The sequence below is a fragment of the Stenella coeruleoalba genome (genome assembly GCF_951394435.1).
Source record: "Stenella coeruleoalba genome assembly, chromosome: 4".
Taxonomy (NCBI): Eukaryota; Metazoa; Chordata; class Mammalia; order Artiodactyla; family Delphinidae; genus Stenella; species Stenella coeruleoalba.
Window position 1 is genome coordinate 118,268,596 of NC_137149.1, and position 25,637 is coordinate 118,294,232.

The following is a 25,637-nucleotide window of genomic DNA, read 5'->3' on the forward strand; positions in this document are numbered from 1 at the left end:
TGGGATAATGCAAGAGGATGAAATTGAGCCAAACATAGGGTCTAACACGGGATCTTTAACCAAGTACGTGTTAACGTATGTTTGCTGAATGAATGGGTCCCTAAATGAATTATTAATGACTGAGTAAATTACAACCCACATTACATCATGGGAAAAGGAAGTGTTCAGTAATATTTACAGCACTTTCATATACATTCTCTTGTGCACTCCCTATAACAATCCCAAGAGTTAGCAGGATAAATATTATCACTCCATTTTATAGATGAGAAATTGCAGCTAGGTATATCACAAAGGTAGGGAAGAGACAGAGCAAAGAATAAAACCTGGTTCTCCCGACCCTTTATATATTTTTTAAATACACACATTGCTTCTAATTGGACCTTAGGATATCAGGTTTCTGAGGTGAGGATAATTACCCTTTGGGTTCACATGGATCATGCTCTCTCCATTAAATCTTTCAGAAAACTCCATTTTAACTGGTTCACTGTCTCCCTCACTAAACTATGAGCTCCCTGGGGGACGAGGCAACATCTGTCCCGTTCTCTGTTGCATCCTACAACACAGCGGAGTGCCTGACACTCATAACAGTGGCATCATTTTACATTTGAAATCCAAGAGGAGTTTCCAAGGATGAGATTCTCAAGGGGTGGGGACAGGGTTCCTATAATGACCTCAGATGCCAAATTAGCATGCTCTCCCTTTCTTTTAGGCAGGGAAGGTGATGGTTTGCAGAGATGAGGCAGGGAAGAGGGGTGTAAAATATCACATCTTCCTGTAAAGCCTCTGAACTCATGCCAAGTGATTTTACACATCCATTTGATATGACAAGAGAGCACACTGATCTAGAGTACAAATGAGCGGTTCATTCAACACATCCCAAGAATTCATTAAGGTACGGTGGATGAATTGCATAATTTGAAACAATTCATCTGTAATTCTTTCACTCCCTCCCACCTCTTCAGGCTTCCCCGTTGTTCAATGATTTTTTTAGTAGCTGACAAAACCAGCTCATGGCTTCTAGTCAGCAAACTCTGACAGTGCAGGGAAAAATAATCCCTGCGTTTCAAGGAATCAACACATGCTCTAAGCCACTTCCCTACACTCCTTCAGGACTGTTTTGCAATTCAATATTAGAGTAAGACAATAGCTCATTCACAGTGGGCATGCATTATGTTTTCAGGTGTGGGAGATGTCATATATCTTAACTTTGGAAAACCACAGTAGTTAAAGGACATTTTAGATGAAGAGGAATCGTCGTGCAATTAAAAAGGCAGGGGCATCAGAGTTACAGGTGGCTTGGGTTCCTTCCTGGGCTCTCCTGAGCCTCCATTCCTTCAAAGCTAAGGATGATTATATGTTGTCCTGGTAATTTGGCTCTTGAGGGGCAGGGGCTGTAGGGCTGGGGGAGGAGTTCTGATTTGTAGCATTGGTCCGTTTCTATTGTGTAAATACTACCATCACAGCTGATTTCAATGAATTCAGTAAAGATGCAGATACAAAATTAACATACAAAGTTCAGTAGCGTTTCTATACACTAACAATGAATTTTCTGAAAAAGAAACAAAGATGTTGATCTCCCTGATAATAGCATCAAAAACAATAAAATACTTAAGAATAAATTTAACCAAGGAGTTTGTGAAAGATCTCTACTCTGAAAACTACAAGATATTGAAAGAAATTGAAAAAGACACAAATAAGTGGAAAGGTATTCTGTGTTCATGGACTGGAAGAATTAATATTGTTAAAATGTTAATACTACCAAAAGCCATCTATAGATTCAATGAAATTCCTATCAAGATTCCAATGGCAATCTTTACAGAAGTAGAAATAACATTCCTAAAATTTATATGGAACCACAAAAGACTCTGAACAGCCAAAGAAATTCTGAGAAAGAACAAAGCAGGGAGGCATCACACTCCCCGATTTCAAGCTATAATATAAGGCTATAGTAATCAAAACAGTATGGTACTGGCATAAAAACAAACAGACCCATGGAACAGAATCAAGAGCCAAGAAAATTACCCAAATATATACAGTCAACTAATATTTTGACAAGGGAGCCAAGAATACTCAAGAGAGAAAAAACTTCGTGCTAGAATAGAATATTCATATAAAAGAACGAAACTGGGGGCTTCCCTGGTGGCGCAGTGGTTGAGAGTCCACCTGCCAATGCAGGGGACATGGATTCGTGTCCCAGTCCGGGAAGATCCCACATGCCTCAGAGCAGCTAGGCCCGTGAGCCATGGCCGCTGAGCTTGTGTGTCCGGAGCTTGTGCTCTGCAATGGGAGAGGCCACAAGAGTGAGAGGCCCACGTACTGCAAAAAAAAAAAAAAAAAAAGAACGAAACTGGACCCCTGTCTTACACTATTGACAAAAATTAACTTGAAATGGATTAAATATAAGACCTGAAACCAGGTCTAATTTCTTCCTGGAAGAAAACAGGAATAGAGTTCCCTGACTCAAGCTTTGGTAACGATTTTTTGGATATGACACCTAAAGCACAAGCAAGGAAAGCAAAAATAAACAGGTGAAACTATACCAAACTAAAACATTTCTGTCAATGAGCAAAATAAACTATCAATAATGTGAAAAGGACTTCCCTGGTGGCGCAGTGGTTAAGAATCCGCCTGGCAATGCAGGGGACATGGGTTCGATCCCTGGTCCAGGAAGATCCCACATGCCGTGGAGCAACTAAGCCCGTGCACCACAACTACTGAGCCCGCGCACTACAGCCCACGAGCCACAACCACTGAAGCCCATGCGCCCCAGAGCTCACAAGCCACAGCTACTGAAGCCCATGTGCCTAGATCCCGTGCTCCAAACAAGAGACGCTACCGCAACGAGAAGCCTGCACACCGCAACAAAGAGTAGTCCCAGCTCACCGCAACTAGAGAAAGCCCGCGCGCAGCAACGAAGACCCAATGCAGCCAAAAGTAAAATAAAATAAATTTATAAAAATAATGTGAAAAGACAACCTACAGGATGGGCAAAAATATTTGCACACCATATATCTGATAAGGGGTTAATATCTAAAATACATAAAGAACTCATACAATTCAGTAGCAGAAAACTAAATAACCCAATTAAAAAATGGGAAAAGGACCAGAATAGACATTTTTCCAAAGAAGATTCACCAAAGGCCACATGAAAAGATGCTCAACGTCACTAGTCATTAGGGAAATGCAAATTAAAAACACAACAAGATACCACCTCATGCCTGTGAGAATGGTCATCAACAAAAAGACAAGAGATAAAAAATGCTGGCATGGATGTGGACTGTTGGTCCTTGTGCACTGTTGGTGGGATGGTAAATTGGTACAGCTGCTATGGAAAACAGTATAAAGTACCTTTGAAAATTAAAAATAGAGCTACCATATGATCCAGCTATTCCACTTCTGGGTATTTTTGCATAGGAAACAAAAACCCTAACTCGAGAAGATACATGCACCCACATGTTCACAGAAGCACTATGTACAACAGCCAAGACATGGAAGCAACCTAAGTGTCCATCGATGGATGAATGCATAAAGAAGTTGTGGGCCGTGTGTGTGTGTGCGTGTATGAACATTATTCAACCATAACAGGGAGAAAAATCCTACCGTTTGCAACAACATGGGTGGACCTTGAATGTATTATGCTAAGTGAAATAAGTCAGACAGAAAATGACAAATACTGTATGATCTCACTTATATGTGGAGTCTTAAAAAAAACCAAACTCAGAAAAGAGATCAGACTTGGGGTTCAGAGGTGGAGGGTTGGAGAGGGGCAACTGGAGGTGAAGTAACTTCCCCAACTGCATGGGTAGGAAAGTGGCAGTGCTGGGGCTGGAACCCAAGGCTGCGTAGCCTCCGAGGCCACAGCTTTAACCATTCACGCTTCTACCTCACGCCCCTACATCACTCAAGTCAAACAGCTGGAAGTTCAATTTGGTCCTCAAGTCCTGCGCTCTCCCTCCTAAGCGTGTTATCAATCTGCCACGTCCTCTCTACTCCAGCGCATCACTCTTAGTTCTGGCACTTGTAACAGCTCACACGGACTACTGCAACAGGAAGCAGCTCCCTGCTTCCCGGGGCACACTGTCAGTAGATCCCCTATAATGTCCCCAGCCTCTTTAAAAATCAGTGTCTCAGCAAGTCACTACATTACATTACACTGTTCAGTGCCTCCCCATCACCCACATGGTTCTCAAACCTCAGCGTGCAGAAGCATCGTGGAGCTGGTAGAATGCAGATTCCTGGTCCCTCTCCCAGAGATTCTGATTCTGTAAATGCAGTACGGAATTCAGGAATTCTCATTTTTACCAAGTACCCCAAGGAATTCAAGTGCTTTATGGGAAACACAGGTATACAGAACAAAGTCTCAGCTCCTTTGCAAGGAAACAGAACCTCTTCTCTGCTATCTTACTTCGTTTAACACTCCAGGCGATGGAATCATTTACAGTTCCTCGAAACTACTTAGTTTCTCATCTTCTTTCCCTTCATCTAAACCTCCCTTTTCCTCCTTTCATCTGACAGACTCTTTCTCTTTCAAGGCCAGCTTTGGTTTAGATATCATCTCTAGATCCTTCCTTAACTCCCTGCTGCTTGCCAGCCTCATCCCCCACCCCACCCCAGCCTCTGAAGGTACGCGTACTGAAGGTACCACATTTGTCACACGCCTGTCCCCTTCCAGACTATGGCCTCCTCTAGGTCAGGGTCAGAATCTCACCCCTCCCTTTATACCAGGACCCAGCCACGTATGAGGCACATAGTAGGAGCTCAAACAGCAGGGGCCCATCTAACTACAGGGCTGGATAATCAGGGAGGAAGGTGAAAACGTGAGTCAAAATTACCCCTGGAAATCCTTTATATCGCACAGAAAGTGATGGTTCCCTTTCACAAATACACAAAATTAACACACGTTATTTAAGGTTGTTAAATGAATCCTGATACATATTTTATGAAAACTATGTAGCTTACGACATGAAATCAGGGCCTCAAGAAGCTCAGTATGTGGGACCAGTTGAGGGAACAGCAGAACCCCAGTTGCCAGCTTATGTGTGTAGCTGGATTTGAATGAATTCTGACTTCAGTACATGCAGAGGGGGAACTGTTCTAATCATGAATGTTCCAGTATCATGGAACAATCACCTAACAACCTGACTGTACAGTACAGACAAGCTTAGAGTCCTAAAACAAAGCTATAACTGTAAAAGAAAGTTGAACTCTTCTAATTATTTATATAAACTCTCCCCATATGTAGCCAACAGTATAGATTTTGAAAAGACAGGTTCTTAGAAGGCCAGTACTGTTTGTCTAATACTGCCTAGCACAGTCCTGTGCATGGGAATACATGTGATGATTGCCCTTGAGCTTGGTGCTTTGTTGCCTGGTCTGTGTGTCCCTGGGCTTCAAAACTGGAATCTGACAGTGGTGAGCAGGAAGTTAAATCATGCAGTAAGTCATGACTTGATTCGATTCAAATAGGCAAAGTACTTAGGCAAAGTGCTCTTGTGGGTTGGGGATTATAAATGATTAAAGATGTCATCTTTGACCTCAAGTAATGCGTAATATCATCAGGAAATAAGACGTCAGCAGAAATAATAATCCACCACAGTGGATTCTAAAATACAAGGTGAGACTTGAGGGAAGGATAGAATTGGGGAAAGAATTCATGGATGGAGGTACCCAGGTGTGAAAGCATAGAGGGTGTTCAAGGAGCTGTGGACTCCAACACTCACCTGTCCAGCTCCTCTCCCCAGTGCCCCCGCCACTTTCCACCCCTCCGATCTTTGTTCCCCCTGCATCTTCTCATGGATGTGTCCCCCCTAAAACATTAATCACGTTCACTCCTCTTCCCCTTGCCTTTGTCCTCCACACAGGTAGCTTGCCCAGGATGCCATTTCAACTTGGATAAGTTGTATTGGTCCTTCACGTCTGGTTTAAATTCCTTCTCCTAATCCATGCTATTAGTATTGTGGCCTCTCCCATTGCGGAGCACAGGCTCCGGACGTGCAGGCACAGCGGCCATGGCTCACGGGCCTAGCCGCTCCACGGCATGTGGGATCTTCCCGGACTGGGGCACGAACCCGTGTCCCCTGCATCAGCAGGCAGGCTCTCAACCTCTGCGCCACCAGGGAAGCCCTGGAGTTAAGATCTTTAAAGGTGATTGACTTAAAATGAGGCCATTAGGGTGAGGTCCTAACCCAATATGACTGGTGTCTTTCTAAGAAGAGGAAGAAACACCAGGGGTGTGCGTGCACAGAGGGACAACCATGAGAGGACAAAGCAGCCAGGAGGCGGCCGTCTCCTAGCCAAGAAGAGAGGCCTCCCAAGAAACCAACCTTGCCGCCACCTTGAGCTTGGACTTCCAGCCTCCAGAACTGTGAGAAAATAAATTTCTGTTGTTTAAATCAGCCAGTCTGTGGTATTTTGTTATGGCAGCTCCAGCATTAATAAACCTGGACCTAGTGCTGTATGCCAGGTACTGTTCTAAGCATTTTACAAATGCTTCAACATTTAAACACCTTCCCACCAGTGCCAGTGAATCACTACAGCTGCATTTCTCAATGGGTAGGAGGGGAGAAGAGTGTATCCCCTTCCCTGTAGGGTGGGCGCTGGGCATTCAGAATAAATATAGTTGGGGGAAAAACACCCTAAGAGATATATCTCTTTTCTCAGGTGAGAATCACAGGTGGAAGGGTGATGATTGATAATTATAACAATAGTAAAATGATTGCCACCATTAACTGAGCAGTTACTGTACATAGGCAAGTACCAGCCGTATTATAAGAATTCCTTCTCATTCCACCCCCCCAGCAACCTTAAGAGTTAGGTAATATTTCATTCCCTTTATTTTACAGAGGAAGAAACCAGGTTAAGAAGGGGCAAGCCAGTTGTCAGCCGGCAAGGAGAATCAGAATCATATCCAGATCTGGGCCTTTGCAGACTGCCTGCACACTGCACAGACTACCTGCACGCTCTGCACACTGCCTGGGAAGTGGACTGGGGTCCCGTGGCTGGGGGAGAGGAGACTCTAAATGCGAGACAGAATTTGTTCTTAATGCAGATCAATGGGGAGCAGCAAGGTCAATTGTTTTAGAAGAAAAGGCAGCAAGGAACACCTAACAGCCCTAATAGCATGTGCAAAAACAATCATTCTCTTTATTTAGCTCCTCCTACATGCCAGGCATGAAGCTTGGAACTGAGTCCTGAGATGCTGATATTTTTATCTTTTCTTTTTATGGACATGGAAACTGAAGGCCAGGGAAACTGAGAGACCTGGCCAAGGTTGAAATAAGTGGTAGAACCGGAGTGGCAGGTCTGGGAGGCTCCAATCCTGCGCCTGTCCTGGCCCACCCACTCTGCTTTGGCAGGTGTCTCAATGGCTTCTGTACCCACACTGCGTAAATAGGCAGTGAATGCACGAGGGCCTCCATGCCCTGAGTGAAGAGTTTCCTTACCATATCATGGTCTTTACCAAGATTCATCCTAAAGAATAATAAATAATATAGAATACTAAATAATAAAGAGAAATGAATAATAATGGAGTAGCTTTTGCCCAAGAATGCTCCAAGGAGCCTTATTTTCCCAAGATGTTCCATGGCAAAAATTCTATGGTCAGACAAGTTTGGAAGTGCTGCCTGTTATCCCTCCACTGCCTTTGAGACTGCCAGTGTGGCAGTAAAAAAACAAACAAAAGACTGTGCACATCAACAGATTCTAAAGGTACTACAGTAAAAAAAAAAAAAATCTGATTCCTTCACTTAAGCTAAGCTTTCCCCAATCTTTCTGAACCACAGAATTGTTTTTCTACATGTGTCAGTGAACATACCTCACAGCCTCCTTTTAGGTATACCGCATTGTAGGACTGAAGAAGCAGAAAGAGAAGCAGGCTGGAGCCACTTTTGGATATGGTAGCTAACATGCAGACTTTTTTCTTAAGAATGATCAAATTGTGGGGACCTCCCTGGCGGTCCAGTGGTTAAGACTCCATGCTTCCACTGCAGGGGGCATGAGTTCGATCCCTGATCAGGGAACTAAGATCCCACATGCCGTGTGGGACAGCCAAAAAATAAATAAGTTTTAAAAAAGAATTATCAAATTGTTGGCTGTTTACGTTTAGTTTGCTTTCTATTGAGAAAATAAACAGCTTCAAAACATCTGACACAATAAATCTGACAAGGGAAGGGCTATTTGCATCCCCAAATCTCGTGGCTCATCCTAAACCTTCTTGCTTCCGTTCCGCCCCAACCCCATTCCATTCTCCAGGTTTCCACCCACCCCTTCCTCTTCGGGGCTGCTCTCCAGCTACAGGCAGGCGACTGGACATGACAACTTGCAATGCACCATGTCCCTCACCCCCCATCCTTACAATGAGGAAGCAGTGACAGGAAGGCATCAGACCCTCTGCCCACAGTTATAGCCCACACTGGCAGATTCCAGAGACATGCGTGAACTTATGTGGTAGAAGTATCTCTCTGCCTTGGGGTTAGGCAGGAGTACTCTAGACATTCCCACAGGGGGGCGGAGGGGAAGGTTGCCAACAGTTCCTTTAAAATGTCCAGATTATGTACACAGTGCTATATTTAAAATAGCACAGGGAACTCTACTCAGTATTAGGTAACAACCTAAATGGGAAAAGAAATTGAAAAACAATATATACATGTATATGTATAACTTTGCTGTACACTTGAAACTAACACAACATTGTTAATCACCTATGCTCCAATATAAAATAAAAAGTAAAAAAAATAAAACCTGCTACCCAAAAAAAAGTCCAGATTATGAGTGCTGTGATTTTTCTAATTCTCTTTTTGCTTATTTTCAGTTTCTAATTTTCCATAATGAATGTGCAGCACTTGTGTGTTAAGGAGGAGGAGGCAGAGGGGGGAAGAATGGGAGAGAGGCGGGGGTGGGGGGGAGGGAGAAGGAAGGAGGGAGGGATGAGGGAGGAGGAGGGGAAAATAAATCATAAAATCTCCGGAGAAGGAAACTGCATGAGCTCACCTAATAAAATACACGCATATCTCGTCAGCCTTAGTTGTGACCTGCAAAGCTGCAATTTGCAACACTTTCCCAGTCACCCCTTAACCAAAGCAAAGCTCAGAATTCAGGTGCAGCGCCGCCTCCCCCTTACCCACGCGGAAGATCAGATCGTCTTCGATGGGATTCTCTTTTCGTTTCCCGGTGCTGTACATGCTAGCGGGTCTCTTCACAGCCTTCTGCTTCACATGGCCGCTCCCCGGGGACTTTACGCGCCTCTTCACGCCCTCGGTGGTGGGGGACACGTCCGCCGACCGGATCACCTTCAGCTTAAACGGGCTGCCGCGGATGTGCTGGTCGTAGAGCCGCAGGGACAGGGTGAAGTCGCCCTCTTTCTGTACTGTGTACAGGAACTCGTACGTGCCGTTCTTGTTGTCCAGGATCTCCCCGTCCGCCACGCTGCCGTCGGGCGTGCTCAGCTCCGCCGTGATGTAGGCGTTGCCCGTTTTGCACAGCTCGCCGTCTTTGTCCTTGGTTGTTATGGTAACGGACATGGGCTGCCCGATAATGGTCTGCCGCAGCCCCTCGCCCGTGGCCACCGTCTCGGAGGCGACGGCGTTGGTGGTTAAAATCGTCCCGAGGTTGTGGATGGACTTCTTGAGCCCCTCGGTCTCCACGATGAAGTCCAGCTGGTCGTTTTCTCGCGGGTGCAGCGGAAAATCCTGGTCCGCCAGTTCGTTCAGCTTCTCGCTCATCTGCTTCTTCACAAGCAGCACCTCCGTCTCCGTGCCATGGTTGAGGGCCTGCGCCGTGAAGCTGCTGCAGCTCTTGATACTCTCCTGCCCCTCAAGCAGAGTATCCAGCTGCGACTGGAGGACCTGCGGGGAAACCAAGCCGGGTGAGCTCTTCCCAGGGCGCCCGGGCCCGCACCTGCCCGCGCTCTTGGCCCCCGGCAGGGGGTGTTCGTTTTAACCCAGGGAACCTCGTTCTCACGCTGAATCCTAAATCGCCTTACCAGTCCCTTCGCTTTCCCTTCCTCCTCGCCTGTCTCTCCCACACACATATTTATGGGGTCATGTGTCTTGGATAGGCGCAAGCAGAAACGTCACCGACAGCTTGGCAACCAGATTGCTACGCCTGACATCTGAAATTTTATTCATTATTCAGTATCTTTGTCTAATGTCCAAAGCTTCCCTGTCACCACCTAAAGGAACAGAAACCAGACAAACGAAAACTCCACACCTGAATATCGGAAGCTTTCATCCCTGGTTTTGTGATGGGATGTGCAGAGTTAAACAAAGGCTGAAAGGATTCACTCTGAAGTTGACTAACAGGTTGGTGTGGGTGAGAGAGCAATTAAGAGACGATTAGACATTATAATTAAGGAAGGAAAACAATCCAGTTTAACCCTAAATCCTGAAAGCATTACTTTATATTCAACTTTGCCTTGTGTCAAGTTATCAAGTGGTACTTAAGGCCACAGAATCATAGTTCTGCTGAAAACAGGAAGGAAGAAATAGCTGGATAAGCCACTAGATAAAAACTACTGTTTAATGAACAACAGTGACACTTAACCCATTTGAGTCTCCTTTACCGCTGGTAGAACACAGTAAGCTAGCGCCAGGGAGGCCCCCAATAGTGCACCTCTCACGGGATGTCTGTAGGAAAGGGTGGAGTCTTACTTTGTGTTTGAGACCATAGTTGACTTCCAGCTCCATAAGCAGCACGCTCTTGCGCACATTTAAAGTCTTCTGGAGTTCATCAAAGGTAGAATGGATGTCATCCACAATGCTGGCCTTTTGGTCGGTTAACTGATGGATGATTTCTGAGATGAACTGAAGAGCAGAATCTATTTCTGGGAGCCTGGAAGACAGTTATCAGAGGTCGTTATTATAATAAGATCCACACGGAAATGGTAAAAAAAAAAAAAAAAAAACTATCCAAACACTATATTTTGTCAAGAAACATCTTCTGTGCCTTTCATCATCTTTAAAAAGTAATAACTGAAGAACAGAGTGAATAAGACATGACATAATTACTGCCTTTGAGAGAAGAGATTTTGAGGGTCCACATCTATTTCAATCTACCTCAATCATTTAATTTTAAAAATTGATGGTACAAAGCCTCGAAGCTCTCAGAACCCCATGGCTTTTTCTCACACTCTAAATCAGCTGTTCTCTACAATGGATAAACAACAAGGTCCTACTGTAGAGCACAGAGAACTATATTCAATATCCTGTGATAAACCACAATGGAAAGGAATTTTTTTAAAAAATGTATATATATATATATATATATATATATATATGTATAACTGAATCACTTCACTGTACAGCAGTAATTAACACAATATTGTAAATTAACTATACTTCAATAAAAATATAAGAAGAAAAAGAAAAAACATAAATCAGGCGTTCTCTAACTTGACATATTGATATTTTGGGCCAGATAATTCTTTGTTGCAGGCGGCTGTCCTGTGAATTGTAGGATGTTTAACAGCATCCTTTCCTCTACCCCTCCCCCACACACAGCTGTGACACCAGATTGTCTCCAGGCATTGCCAAATGTCCCTTGGGGGGTATCATCGCCCTTGGTTGAGGACCACTGGTCTAAATATATAGCTGTATCTTTTTACCCAATCACATGAAAAACTTATCCAAACTCAGAGTTTCCTGGGAATTTCTTGCAAGTTTCCAAGTTCTTTTAATTAGTATAGAATAGCCACACTTTTCTCACTTCAACTTTTGGTAAAGATATTTATTTTCATTTTGCTGTTTATTTCCTCTCTTTGGTCTTTCTCATGCACCACACAGCTACTCTGTTTCTTCATTTCCATGCCAAATAAAGAGCCTGGAAGCAGGGAAGGAGAAGGAAAATTGAGCACTTGCTGCTCAGGACCATTTTGCTGGGCTCAGATAGAGATGAGCCAGTCACAGTCGGCACAGTGGCTTCTAAGTGTGTCAAGAACAGTAGCTAAGAAAGGCTCTTCAGGCAGCCTGGTTTCAGGCACAAATTTCAGAGATCTCCTGAGAGTGTATTTTCCTCGAGTATATTTTGTTCATTTAATCATACTAAGGTACTAAAAGGAAAACCACCACTCATAACAAAAGGGGGTTGGAATTTTACCAAGGGGCAGGGGATGGCCCTCATCACTCACTAGTTTATGACTACAGCCCTATGATCAAAGGACAGTTTATTTAGGTGACACGAATCTTCTATCCCCCTGGGACACGAGACCCTGAGGCCACAGGCGGCCCGTCAGGAGCCAGGCAGAGGTATGCACACCTTTTGTTGACAGCGTCCAGCTGGACCTGGAGTGAGGCCTTGTGCTGCTCCACCACGTCCTTGAGGGGGACTGTGGGGTGTTCCGCATGCTCCCCCTCCGTGCACTCCCGACACATGGCAGTCTCGCAGGACTGGCAGTAAAAGTCCATCACCTGCGGGTGACACAAGAGCAATTCCAGGTTTGGTGCCATGACTGAGTGCTGACCACGCACTAAGCCTTCACTTGCACTCTCTCAGTTAATTCTCATAGCCTCCCCAGGATGTGGGCAGTATTATATCCAGTTTCACAGGAGAAAAGGAAAGATAAACGTTTATGTTCCAGGTCTCGAACAGAGGTGGATCGGACTCCAAAGCTGTTGCTATGGCCACAGAACCAGCTTTTCTTGGCCACTCCCCTAAGACAGAACAGTATAGGGCTTTGGTACTCAAACTTTTTGGTCTCAGGACCCCTTTCCACTCTTTATACATGATTGAGGATTCCAAATGCTTTGTGTTTATATGAGTTATATCTATAGCTATTTATTAGGTTAAAAATGGAAACTGAGAAACATTCAAAATATTGATTAATTTATCAAAAGCAAAAATAAATGTTAACATTAATAATATATGAAAAGTATATTTTGCAAAACAAAAATTTTGTGAGGAGAATGGCATTGCTTTTCATATTTGTAAATCTCTTCAGTGTCTGGCTTCATAGAAGACAGCTGGATTCTCATATCTGCTGCTGCATTCAATCTGTTTTGCTAGCACATATAGTAGAGTCTCTGGAAAATGCCACTGAATACTCTTGAGAGGTTGAGAGTGAAAAAGGTAAATAGGGCTTCCCTGGTGGCGCAGTCGTTGAGAGTCCGCCTGCCGATGTAGGGGACGTGGGTTCGTGCCCCGGTCCAGGAAGATCCCACATGCCGCGGAGCGGCTGGGTCCATGAGCCATGGCCACTGAGCCTGTGCGTCCAGAGCCTGTGTGTCCGGAGCCTGTGCTCCACAACAGGAGAGGCCACAACAGTAAGAGGCCCGCGCAAAAAAAAAAAAAAAAAAGGTAAATAATGTTTTAGTATTATCATAAATATAGTTTTGACCTTGTGGGTCCCCTGAAAGGGTCTGGAGACCCATGAGAGTTCCTGGATTGCACCTTGAGAACGGCTACTCTTTGGATAAGAGATGAGCTGGATGCAACAGTTTGCATCCTGGCTCCACCACTTACGTGACCTCACCGTGTCTCAATTTTCGCTTTGGCAAATGGAGACAGTCATGTAACGTACTAATCTACTTCACAGGGCTGCTATGAGGATTTGGTAGATTAATATGCACAAAGAACTCAGATGATGCCTGGCATTGGCACGTAGTAAGTTCTTAATAAGTAGTAGCAGTGATGATGGCGCTGATGATATCATTTGCTTACCTGAAAATAAAACCACCTTACCCTGACTGTGGTGAACTCTCGGTATCAATATAACATAAAGCCTGAAGGTTAGTTTCCTTGTGAAGGCATTCCCCTTATTCTCTCATCTGGAAATAACTTCTTCCAATATTGAATTCCCAAAGCACTTGGGGCGGGGGGAATCTTTTTCTTGAAGTATAACACACATACAGAAAATGGCATAAATCCTAACACAGATTGATGGATTTTCATAAAGTGAATGCACCCACTAAAGCAATTTTATTCATACCCCTTTTATGAAATATTTATAAGATTTTAAGTTACTGAGTACTGAAACTCTCTCACCCAGAGCCTAGATAATTCCCTGCACATAGTACATCTATAATAACATTGCTGAATGTGTGAACTCTATGCTGTTTATAAGAGACTCACATTAGGTTGAAAGTAAAAAGATGGAAAAAGATATTCCATGCAAAGAGTAACCAAAAGAGAGCTGGAGTAGCTATTCTAATATTAGACAAAACAGGCTTTAAGACAGAAGTTGTTATAACAGACAGACAAGGACATTATCAACTATACTTCAATTAAAAAAAGGACATTATATAATAATAAAATGGTAAAGCCATCATTTATTAATACATATGCAACCAACAACAGAGTCCCACTATATATGAAGCAAAAACTGACAGAATTGAAGGGAGAAATGGAGAGTTCAATAATAATAGTTGGAGATTTCAATATTCCACTTTCAATAATGATATAACGATTAGACAGAAGATCAGTAAAGAAATAGAGAACTTGAACAACATTATAAACCAACCAGGCCTAACACACACATGTGGAACACTCTGTTCAATAACAGAAGACACATTTTTGTCAAGTACACACGCAACATCTTCCAGAAGAAACCATACATTAGGTCACAAAAGTCTCAATAAATTTAAAAAGACTGAAGTCATATAAAGTATCTTCTCTGGCTACAGTAGAATGAAATTAGAAATCAATAACGTAAGGAAATCTGGAAAATTAACAAATATGTGGAAATTAAATAACACAAACATAATGAGTCAAAGAAGAAATTACAAGAGAAAGTACAAAATGTTTTGTTTTGTTTTGTTTTGTTTTTGCGTTACGTGGGCCTCTCACTGTTGTGGCCTCTCCCGCTGCGGAGCACAGGCTCCGGACGCAAGGCTCTGCACGCACAGGCTCAGCGGCCATGGCTCACGGGCCCAGCCGCTCTGCGGCATGTGGGATCTTCCCGGACCGGGGCACGAACCCGTGTGCCCTGCATCAGCAGGCAGACTCTCAACCACTGCACCACCAGGGAATCCCCAAAATATTTTGAGATGAATAGAAACACAACATATCAAAACTTATGACAGTGCTCAGAGCAAAATTTATAGCTGTAAATGTCTACATTAAAAAGAAGATCTCAAATCAATAACCTAGGCTTCCACCTTAGAGAACTAGAAAAAGAGGAACAAATTAAACACAAAGCAAGCGGAAGAAAGGAAATAAAGATTAGTGTGGAGATCAATAAAATGGAGAATAGAAAAACAATAGAGAGAATCAATGAGCCAAAAGTTGGTTCTTTGTAAGAATCAACAAAATTGACAAACAGAATACTATGGACTGTTGTAGGTCAATAAATCAAATAACCTAGGTAAAATGGATAAATTCCTAGAAACACACAAACTACCAAAACTAACTCAGAGAAGAAATAGAACATATGAATAGACCTACAATAAGTAAAGAGATCAATCAATATTCAAAATACCTCCAACAAAGAAAAGTCCAGGGCGAGATGGCTTCACTGGTGAATTCTACCAAACATTTCAAGAAGAATTAACACCAATCCCCAAACTCTTCAAAATTAGAAGAGAAGGGAACATTTCCTAATTCATTAGGCCAGTAATATACTGACACCAAAGTCAAAGTCATCACACAAGAAAAGAAAATTAAAGACTAATAATCCCTATGAATATAGGTGCAAAAATCCTTAACAAAATACTAGTAAACTGAACCCACCTGCACATTAAAAAGATTAAACACCATGACCACGTGGGATTTGTTCCAGGAATGCAAGGGTAGTCCACATACAATAATCAATATATGTAATACACCACGCTAATAAGATGAAGGGGAAGAATCCCACATGATCAGATCAGTAAATACAGAAATAGGATTTGACAATACCCAACACCCTTTCATGATAAAAAACAAAACAAAAAACACATCAAATTAGAAATAGAAGGAAAATTCCTCTACTTGAAAAACGGCATCTGCAAAAACCCCACAGCTTATTTAATGGTGACTCCCTCCTAAGATCAGGAATATGACAAGGATGTCCACTTTTGCCACTTCTATTCAACAATGTTCTGGAAGTTTTAGCCAGAGCATATAGGCAAGAAAAATAAAATGCATCCAAACTGGAAAAGAAGAAGTAAGAATTTCTCTATTCAGAGATGACTTATATATGGAAAATCCCAAAGAACGTACACATGTGCACGTGCACACACACACACACTATCAGAACTAACAAATGAATTCAACAAAGCTTTAGGATACAATATCAACAAACAAAAATCAGTTGTATTTCTATACACTAGCAATGAACAATCCAAAAATGAAATTAAGAAAATTCCATTTATAATAGCATCCAAAAGAATATAAAATACTTAAAGAATAAATTTAACAGAGAAGGTACAAGACTCGTACACTGAAAGCTACAAAATATTGTTGAAAGAAATTAAAGAATACCTAAATAATGGAAATACATGGAAAGATATCCCATGCTCATGAACTGGAAGACTTAATATTGTTAAGAGGGCAATATTCCCAAATTGATCTACAGATTCAATGAAATATCTATCAAAACTCCAACTTCTTTTTTCACAGAAGTGAACAAGCTGTTCCTAAAATTTATATAAAATTACACTGGTACCCTGAATAGCCAAAACAACTTTCAAAAGAAGAACAAAATTGGAAGCCTCACACTTCCCTATTTCAAAACTTACTACCAAGCTAGAGTAATAAAAATTGTGCGTTACCAGCATAAGGATAGGCATATAGATCAATAGAATAGAATTGAGAGTCCAGAAATAAAACCATACATTTATGGTCAACTGATTCTTGAAAAGTGTGCCAGGACCACTCAATGGGGGAAAAGAGTCTTTTCCACAAGGGACGTCAAGACCACTGGATATCTATGTGTAAAAGAATGAAGTTGAAACCTTACCTCACTCCATATACAAAAATTAACTGAAAATAGATTAACAACCTAAATGTAAGAGCTAAAACTATAAAAATCCTAGAAAAAAACAAAGGGTTAAATTTTCATGACCTTGGACTTGGCAATAGATTCCTAGATATGATGCCAAAAACACAAGCAAAAAAAGAAAAAGTAGATAAATTGGACTTCATCAAATTAAAAACTTGTCTATCAAAGGGCAGTACCAGGAAAGTAAAAAGAATGGGAAAAATATTTCCTAGTTATATATCCGACAACGATGTAGTATCCAGAACATACAAAGAACCCCTGCAACTCAAGAACCCAATTCAAAAATTGTCAAAGGAATTAAATAGACATTTCTTCAAAAAGGGTAAACAAATGGCCAATTTTCACAGGAAAATAACATCATTAGTCACTAGGAAAATGCAAATCAAAACGGCAGTGAGACACCACTTCACACCAGCTTGGAGGGCTAGACTCAAAAAATCAGATAACAAGTGTTGGTGAGAATGTGAAAAAATCAGAACTCTCATACTTTGCTGGTGGGAATGTAAAATGGTGTAATTCTATGAAAACAGTTGGCGGTTCCTCAAAGGTTAAACATTACCATATGACCCAGCAATTCAACTCTCCTAGGTATCTACCCAAGAGAACTGAAAACGTATGTCCACACAAAAACTGTACATGAATGTTCATAGCAGCATTATTTATAATAGCCCAAAAGTGGAAACAACCCAAATATCCATCAACTCATGAATGGATAAACAAATTATGGTATAATATTTAGCCATACAAGAGGAATGAAGTTCTGATATACACTGCAATATAGATGAACCTTGAAAATATTATGCTACGTGATAGAAGCCAGACTCAAAAGGCCACATATTGTAGAATTCCATTTATATCAAATGTCCACAATGGACAAATCCTCAGAAACAGAAAGCAGGCTGGTGGGTGCCAGGGGTTGGGGTGTCGGGGAGGGGATGAGGAATGGCTGCTTAACAGGTATGGAGTTTCTTTGGGGGATAATGAAAAACTTCTGGAATTAGGTAGTGGTGATGTTTGGACAACCTTTTAAATATGCTAAAAGCCATTGAATTGTACACTTTAAAGGGGTTAAAATGTTGAGTTTTACGTTAAGTGATTTTAACCTCCATTTTAAGAAACTGATTGCATCTTTGAAGAGATAGCAACAGACCTGGGTAGTTGTCCCTGGTTCTGTATCTTGCGTGTTTCTTGGGAAGTAAAGGCCCTGAAATCATTTTGAAGCGTCTACAACTAGTCATTCTCTAATGCTTGTGCTCAGGTTCTGACAGCTTTGACTCAAGCTGAGACTTCATTGTGGGAGGTGAGCAACTCAGTTGAACTCATCCATCTTGGGTGAGAGGACACTGGTGCTCCCAAGGGTGGGTGGGCCAGAGCCCAGGATGAGCTTGTTGTTGTTGACAGGTAGTCACCATTTGTGTTCATTAGAAGAGGAGATGGCAGGACCATATGCATAATAACGTGCTGAAAAGGATGGTCAGGGCCTTGCAGCCACCACCACCACCACCCACCCACCCCTGGCCAGGATTCTGGAAGTGGGGGCTGATTAGTGGCAGGGCATTCTTAATGAGGATCTCTCCTTTGCACCTCTTAACATGCTTGTTAGAAAGGCACCTAAGCCAGCAACAACAGGGCTTAAGGATCATTTGTGTTCTGGGACTTTGAGGCATGAGCTCAAATGTCTGCTTAAGTGCAAAGAACCTCTTAAATCACTAACCATTATTCCCATTTTTCTTTGTATTTGAACAATGCATCCATGGCAGTTTAATTAGAAGACAGATAGTGTCACAGCACTTAAAGTAAATGACAGGCGTTCATCCACATGTGCTAATCAGCACCAGGCAGTTTATGAGGGCAACATCCTGCTTCATTGTTAATTACCCGATTTTATTGAATCATTTGAATTGTTTTTAAAGATTTACCCATGGCAATTAACTGCAGCCATTTATCTGTAATATTGCATGCATTTGCCTTGAATATGCAGAACTCCTACAATCTATGGTGGAACAATAGAATGATTCAAGACACGCAGTAAATTTCCCAAGGCCTCTTGCTAGTTTATACGTTTTATGATTCCAAAGACTCATAATGACCCAGCATAGAAAAAGTGCTCAAAACACACTTTAAATAGCTTCATTCACCTCCAGGAGGATCCAATTCTTTAGAGTTAACTTTTAATGTGATTTGATGTGATATGTTTGGTAGAGAAACAGGGAACGTTTCAACCTAAAGGCTTCTTTACCTTTGCTGGAATTAGCATCTCTGTGACTGTTTCTCCTTAGCAGCCTATGGCATCCAAGGGTCTCTATTCCTCAGGCATTCTCAGGAAATACATCTTTAGGAATCCTTTGTGAAGCTTAACATTTATTTTCTCCTATGATTATTAACTGTTTATAGATCTCCTGTGAATTTTTCAAGTTCTAGGCTCATTTTCTTTTGTGATATCCAGTATTTTTCTTAGTAAGTAAGTGCTCTTACACGGTAAAATTTTGCTGGGGTATTTTATTTTATTTATTTATTTATTTAAAAAAATATTTATTTATTTTGGCTGCGCCGTGTCTTCCTTGAAGCACGCGGGATCTTCTTTGCGGAATGCGGACTCTTAGTTTCGGTATTCACAGGGGATCTAGTTTCCCGATCAGGGATCGAACCCGGGTCCCCTACATTGGGAGAGCGAAGTCCCACCCACTGGACCACCAAGGAAGTCCCCGCTCAGGTATTTTAAATAAGAATTTTACAGCTACTTTCATAAACTGAATGATTCATAGTTTTCTTCTTGTTCTGTCTTCACTAGATTTTGGTGTCAGAGTTAATGAGTATATCATAGGTGAATTTGGTAGCTTCCTATCTTTTCTTATGATCCAGAAGTATAAATACTATGAATCATATCTGTTTTATACAGGTTTGAAGGCATTCAGTTTTAAATGAACTTTCACCAGTTTTCTTCAAGATTATAGGTCTATTTGGGTTTTCTTGATCATTTGTAGTTTCCTAGATAATCATCCACTTCATTCAAATTTTCACTATATTAGCCTTTAGCACAGAGAATTGATCTACTAATTTTAAAATCTTCTTTTTATCTATACAGATATCTCTTTATTCGTCCCAATTTGATTTATTTATATTTACCCTTTGGTGCTTTATCAGATGTCAGATTATTTCATTAATTAAAAAAAATTCAGCTCTTGGATTTATTCATCAACACAATTGTTTCATTATGTTCAAACTCTCCAAGGTTATCTTTACTATTTTCTTTTTTTCGTGTGCCATATATTTATTTTAATGATCTTTTCCTAACTTCTTGAAATGAACTCTTTTTAAATAAAATACTTAAACATATGAAATTTCCTAAGTGTAGATAATGACTTTATCTTATACATTTAATAGATAAAGCTTACACTTTCAACATTTTGTAAATAGTCCAATTTTGCTATTTTTTCTTTGATTAAATAATTATAAACTTTTAAAAAAGATTTGGGGTTTCTTCTGTAACATATGTTACTAGGGTAATTTTATTGCATTGTGGTGCAGGAACTTGGTCTACACAATGGAAAAATACAGTGATTTTTTAAAAATTACCTATTATATGATCAATTTGAATGGCTCAAATTCTCACAATCTTAATAGCTTAGTTGAACTGATTTTAGTATATGCCTTTTTATTAGTGGGAGGCAGATTCTCAAGTGAAAGAATACTCTTTTCTCTGAAATTCATCCTTCCTTCTCCAAGTCCATTGATGCTTTTCTTGTTCTACCCCTTACCATCTCGCATTTGGACAACTCAATACTAAACTCAATTGGTGGTGCAGCCTCCAGTCTCTGCTACGCTATTCCTCCACAATGCCATTAACATACCCACCTCCTGTTTAAAAGGTTTTAATGCTCCTCCACTGCTTATGGAATTTAGGTCAAACCTTTCCTCGATGACATTCTTAGCTCGTCACAATTTCTCCCCTCTATCTTTCTAGACTCATCCTGTATTCTCCAGCCCACCTATGCTCCCATCACCACTGGGGCATCTCCATGCTCTAGCTGTGCTGAGCTGCAAGCTCATTCCTGAATTCCACGACACTCTTGCCTTTACTTATTGATGTAATCTTTTCAGTTGCCATTATTTCTCATTCCACACGATTGTCCTTTACACCCCAAATTTGGACCAGTGTCTATAGTAGATCTCCTAAAGTTTCTAAAACTTTACTCCCCTATCAAGTCAGATGTCCAGAGAGCCCTACCTGGACTACTCTTGAAGGGGACTCAGGTACCTGATGGAAATGCCTTCCCAGACTAGTATTTAGAATGTGAGCCCCAGAGGGAGACAGCCTTAGCATTCACTAAGAGCCAGTGTGAGAAGCAGTCATAAGAGGGCACGCTTTAAAGTTCCTTTTGCAAAACTTACATGGTAACTCTCCCTTGGAGTACAGTGTGCAGAAAATCTACAGTTATCAATAGCCTGGTGTGCTTTCGATTAAATAATTAAGGATATGTAATCCACGATGTCTCTCTTGTTTTGGCTAGCAAAACGCTCAGGATGCTATTTCCTCCTGGTCTAGCTTTCATGATGTGTCAACTAGCTGTGTTACTTAAACCGTTCAAGTCTCAGTTTCTTTATCTATAAAATGAAGGTAACCAGTACCAATTTACACAGAGTGGTGTGTGAGAAGCCTAGCATGGTGTCTGGCCATTTGTTTAAAAATATGTACTACTGACTTCTGAGAGACTGAATATAAAAATGCACACGGACCATACAAAAATAAAACTCTGACCCACAACTTGCCCAAGAAACCAACCCCCTTATCCACAATGAAACAAACCAGGAAGCCGGCCTGCTATAAGTCAGGCTGCAATCTCTGTTAACAATCCAAAAAGCTAAACAATAACTTCTGTACCAATTGACCCCAAATGGCTAGGACTTGATAATTAACAGCTTCTATAATTTTTGTCCCTCTTCCGACTTAGGACCAACCAGAGAAAGCCAAATCTGCACCCCTAAGGAGTCACGTAGGATGTCCCCCTTCTAATTAGTTGGCCCCCAGCTTCCCCATGCCAACCACTCCCAATCAGGGCACAGCTGAAGCCTCCCCTTTTTTCCACTACAGAGCTTTCCCAGCTCCTCTGCCTGACTTTGAGTCTCTGACAAAACACAAGTGATGGTCTGACTCCTTGTTACAGCAAGTGCTGAGTAAATAGCCTTTGCTATTCCTCATTTGGTTGGTCTCTGTTTATATGTACACTTCCATGTGTAAGATGCTGTGCTGAGTGCTAGGGGTATAATGATGGAACATGGTCCCTCCCTCTTGGAGCTCACTTTCTACAAGGAAATCCAGCAGATACACAGCTGGAGGCAGGCAGAACACGGCAAATGTCATGAAGGGAATGAAGACATGGTATGATGGTGGGAAACCGGGTGTCAGAGGCGTTCTGCCCTAGAGAGTGAGCTAGAGAGGACTGCCTGGTGTAGAAATTTGAGCTGAGACATGGAGAATGAGAATGAGCTGGCCACATAAATAGGGAACGAAGAGCGTTCCAGGCATGAGGAACAGACAGCAGCCAGGGCGCAAGGTGGGAAACCACTTGGCAAGTTCGAGGAGGCCAGTGAGGCTGCAGCACAGTGGGTCTATGAGAGGTAGACCGACAGTTATTAGTTACGGCTAATAATTATTGCTTTGCCCTAGGAACCTCATGTTACTTCAGTGGTTTGATTATAGCAGTTTCAAACACTTTTGAAGTGGCCACTACATAAAGAAAAAAATGAAATAAGCCATTAATTAGAAATCATGTTAATAGCTAATATTTATAGAGAGCTTACAGTATGCTTTCTATGACTAAAATATTTAATTCTCAAAAAAATCCTGTAGGGGAGACTGTTATTACTTTCTTTCTGCAGATGAGGAAGTGAGGCAGAGAATGTAGTACATTTCCCAAAGCTGACACAGGAAATGAGTTTGAGGAGCAGGATTTGAATCAGGCAGTCTGACTCCAACGCTGGCAGTGAGCTGCTATGCAATGCTGCCTCTTCAGGCTACAGAGCTGCTGTGAATCCATCGTTTGATGGTACACACCGGTCCTCCCGAGTGTATGATGGTTACTGTGTTTGCTGGCAGCAGGAAGTATGTTTGGGATCTACAGGCTATATAATCTCTGATCAGGGATTCACATAACTTCAGAGTATTTATGATTAAGGAATAGGGTCTAATGGAGCATGAGGAAAATTTCCCTCACAAGAAAAATAAAACACTGTAAATAACATTTTAATAATCATTCTCACTTTGCAGAACTTATCTACTATTAAATCTTTCTCCATAATTTATTACACAGATGTTTGTGGGTCAAAGTATGCCCAGCTTACAAACAGTTGTCGGTTTGCTCTCCTGGGGAAACCAATTTGTGCTAAGTCGGCACAATGAAGACTGATCTTATTATTTAAATAAATTGAGTCAGAGAAAGGAAGCAGGCAAAATAGTCTGAGGACAGGTAAAAAGTGTTTTCAATCACTCGTTTTCCAGGTGGAGTTCTGTTTCAGTGTATATACCCTCTGATTGACCAAAGCCTCCCCAAATCAAGCAGCCCCTCGGCCCAGGCAGTGCCTGCAATCCGCTCACTTACATTCCCATCGTGGTTTGGGCAAGAGAGAGGCTTCCCCGCAGCCACAGCGGTGACTGTCTCCAGGATGGAGGACTCCTCAGCATTGCTGCCTGGAGTTCGCTGCAGCACGTCCATCAGGTTTGTGATGAAGAAGTTGTTCTGGAGCGCGGCCACCCCCTTCTCGGGCAGGATGGAGGTCTGGCGGCACACGGGGCAGGAGAGGGTTAGACTGTGGGCGGGAATGTAGTTCTGCAGGCACCTGTCGCAGAAACAGAAGCGGGGCGGTCAGCACAGTGGAGCTCCTGCAGGGGCTACCAGACAGGTTCTCGGTGACTACAGGGCTAATTTGCATAACTTCCGTTGTGGTCTCCTTCACTAGGAAAAGATTAGTTCTGAAGTCAACAGGTCACCTCACATTACACCAGTCAACTGATCAGATAATCTCATTGACTTTGGTACTGTTTCCTCGAGCTTTGCCACACAGGCAAAGTGTGGTCCACAGGTGCGCATCACTGGCCTCAACGGGGAGCTTGGAAGAAACGCAGACTCGCAGGACCCACTCCAGGCCTGATGAATCAGATTCCCAGGCGATGTGTATGCACATTTAAGATTGAGAAGCACTGATACCTAGTAGGGCGTTCACGAATTTGTGGACTTTTACACAAATTGGAAGAAACATGTCACAACTTTTCTGTTAGCGCTGAAACTCTTTTTACATACAAAATCATAAGCAGATTTCAGATGTTAAAAACACACCGAAGTGGAAATGTTTGTTTGAAACAGGGACGGGACACCCAGAGTCCCACCAACACCATCTCTTCTTAAGAGCCTCTCCTTAAGAGCCATCAACTTAATTCATTTAATTAGCGAAATGTATGGCTGATACAGTTGACCCTTGCACAACGTGCGAGTTAGGGGCGCCGACCCTTGGTGCAGTGGAAAATCCGAAGATCCCCGTGTAACTCAGAGCCAGCCCTCCAATTACCCAGTTCCTCCACATCCGGGGTTCTACACCTGCAGATTCAACCAACCGCAGATCTTGTCATCCTGTAATACTGACTAATGAAAAGAATCCGCATATGAGTAAACCCATGCAGTTCAAACCTGTGTTGTTCGGGGGTCAACTTTACTTCCAGTAATCCTGTGATCACTTTTAAATGTATGAGGAAAGACAGGCAGAGAGAGGGTAAGTTACTTGCCCAAGGGACTTAGGCCGTCAGAGGCAGAGTGGTTGCTCAAACGCAGGCAATTTGGCACCAGAATCTAAGCTCGACATCACTACAACGTTTCCCAGTTTCTCCAACGAATTTGAAAACCTCTGATTTCGCCCCATTTCTCTTATTTTGCAGATGGGGAAACTGACATCAAGGAGGTTAAATGACCTTCCCTATGTCACACAGTAGATCGCACTGAATCAATACCAGAGAGGAAACAGCTTTTGCTAAGGTCACTCACTAGCAACATCTAAATCTAATACACATTTTTTGATTCTGTCATTCGTCAAGCTTGAGCACTGCCTCCCCACCCCTCCTTTTTATGAAACTTTATCTTTCCTTGGTTTCCGATACCACACTCACCTCGTTCTCCTTCTGCCTGCTCTCTTTTCTACTGAGTCAATATAGTTCGGAGTTAATCAAGGCTTATCGTAAGCCCTCTTCTTTCCCTGGGGTATTATAATGCACGATAAGCATAACACTCTCATATTTATGTTTCTTCCCACGGATGCCTCCTCTGAGCCCCATAACTGTACACCAACTGCTCTCTTGACATCTCCTCTTAGAGGTCTCACAGGTCCTAAAACTCAACATGTTCAAAACCAAACCCACGGTATTCCCGCACGCTGTGTCCACCCATCAGTGAACTGTACCTCCATCCCTTCATCTAAGCAAACCAGAAGTATGAGTCATTCTAAAAACAGTAATTCCCATACTGGTCTTCACTGTCCACATGCAACCCATCACCAAAGCCTGGAAATTCCTCAGTATGGTTCCAGCCTCCCCAGGTCTCTTCATCTGTATGAAGACACCCTTGCTTAGATGTCTGAGGTCGCCCTGCCCCTGGTATAATGCCATCCACCTTGTAGCCCCCTCACCCTTCTCCATACTGCAACCAGAGTGACCTTTTCCAAATGCAAAGCCGACCACTTAAAT

The 25,637-nt window shown here is 42.2% G+C and overlaps 1 protein-coding gene across 3 annotated transcripts in view; it reads right to left on the minus strand.

Moving 5' to 3' along the window:
- TRIM2 (tripartite motif containing 2) overlaps window positions 1–25,637 on the minus strand; it is a 214,878-nt gene that overhangs the window by 122,834 nt on the left and 66,407 nt on the right. For 2 of the 3 annotated variants that reach the window (XM_079920734.1, XM_079920735.1), the window contains 4 exons: window positions 23,509–23,746; window positions 12,250–12,401; window positions 10,647–10,827; window positions 9,119–9,842 (listed from right to left, as the gene is read on the minus strand). In XM_079920734.1, the coding sequence (XP_079776860.1) occupies window positions 9,119–9,842; window positions 10,647–10,827; window positions 12,250–12,401; window positions 23,509–23,746 (1,295 nt within the window). Of the gene's footprint in view, window positions 1–9,118; window positions 9,843–10,646; window positions 10,828–12,249; window positions 12,450–23,478; window positions 23,747–25,637 lie in introns of all 3 variants that reach the window. The other variant, XM_079920737.1, reaches the window with a different exon arrangement.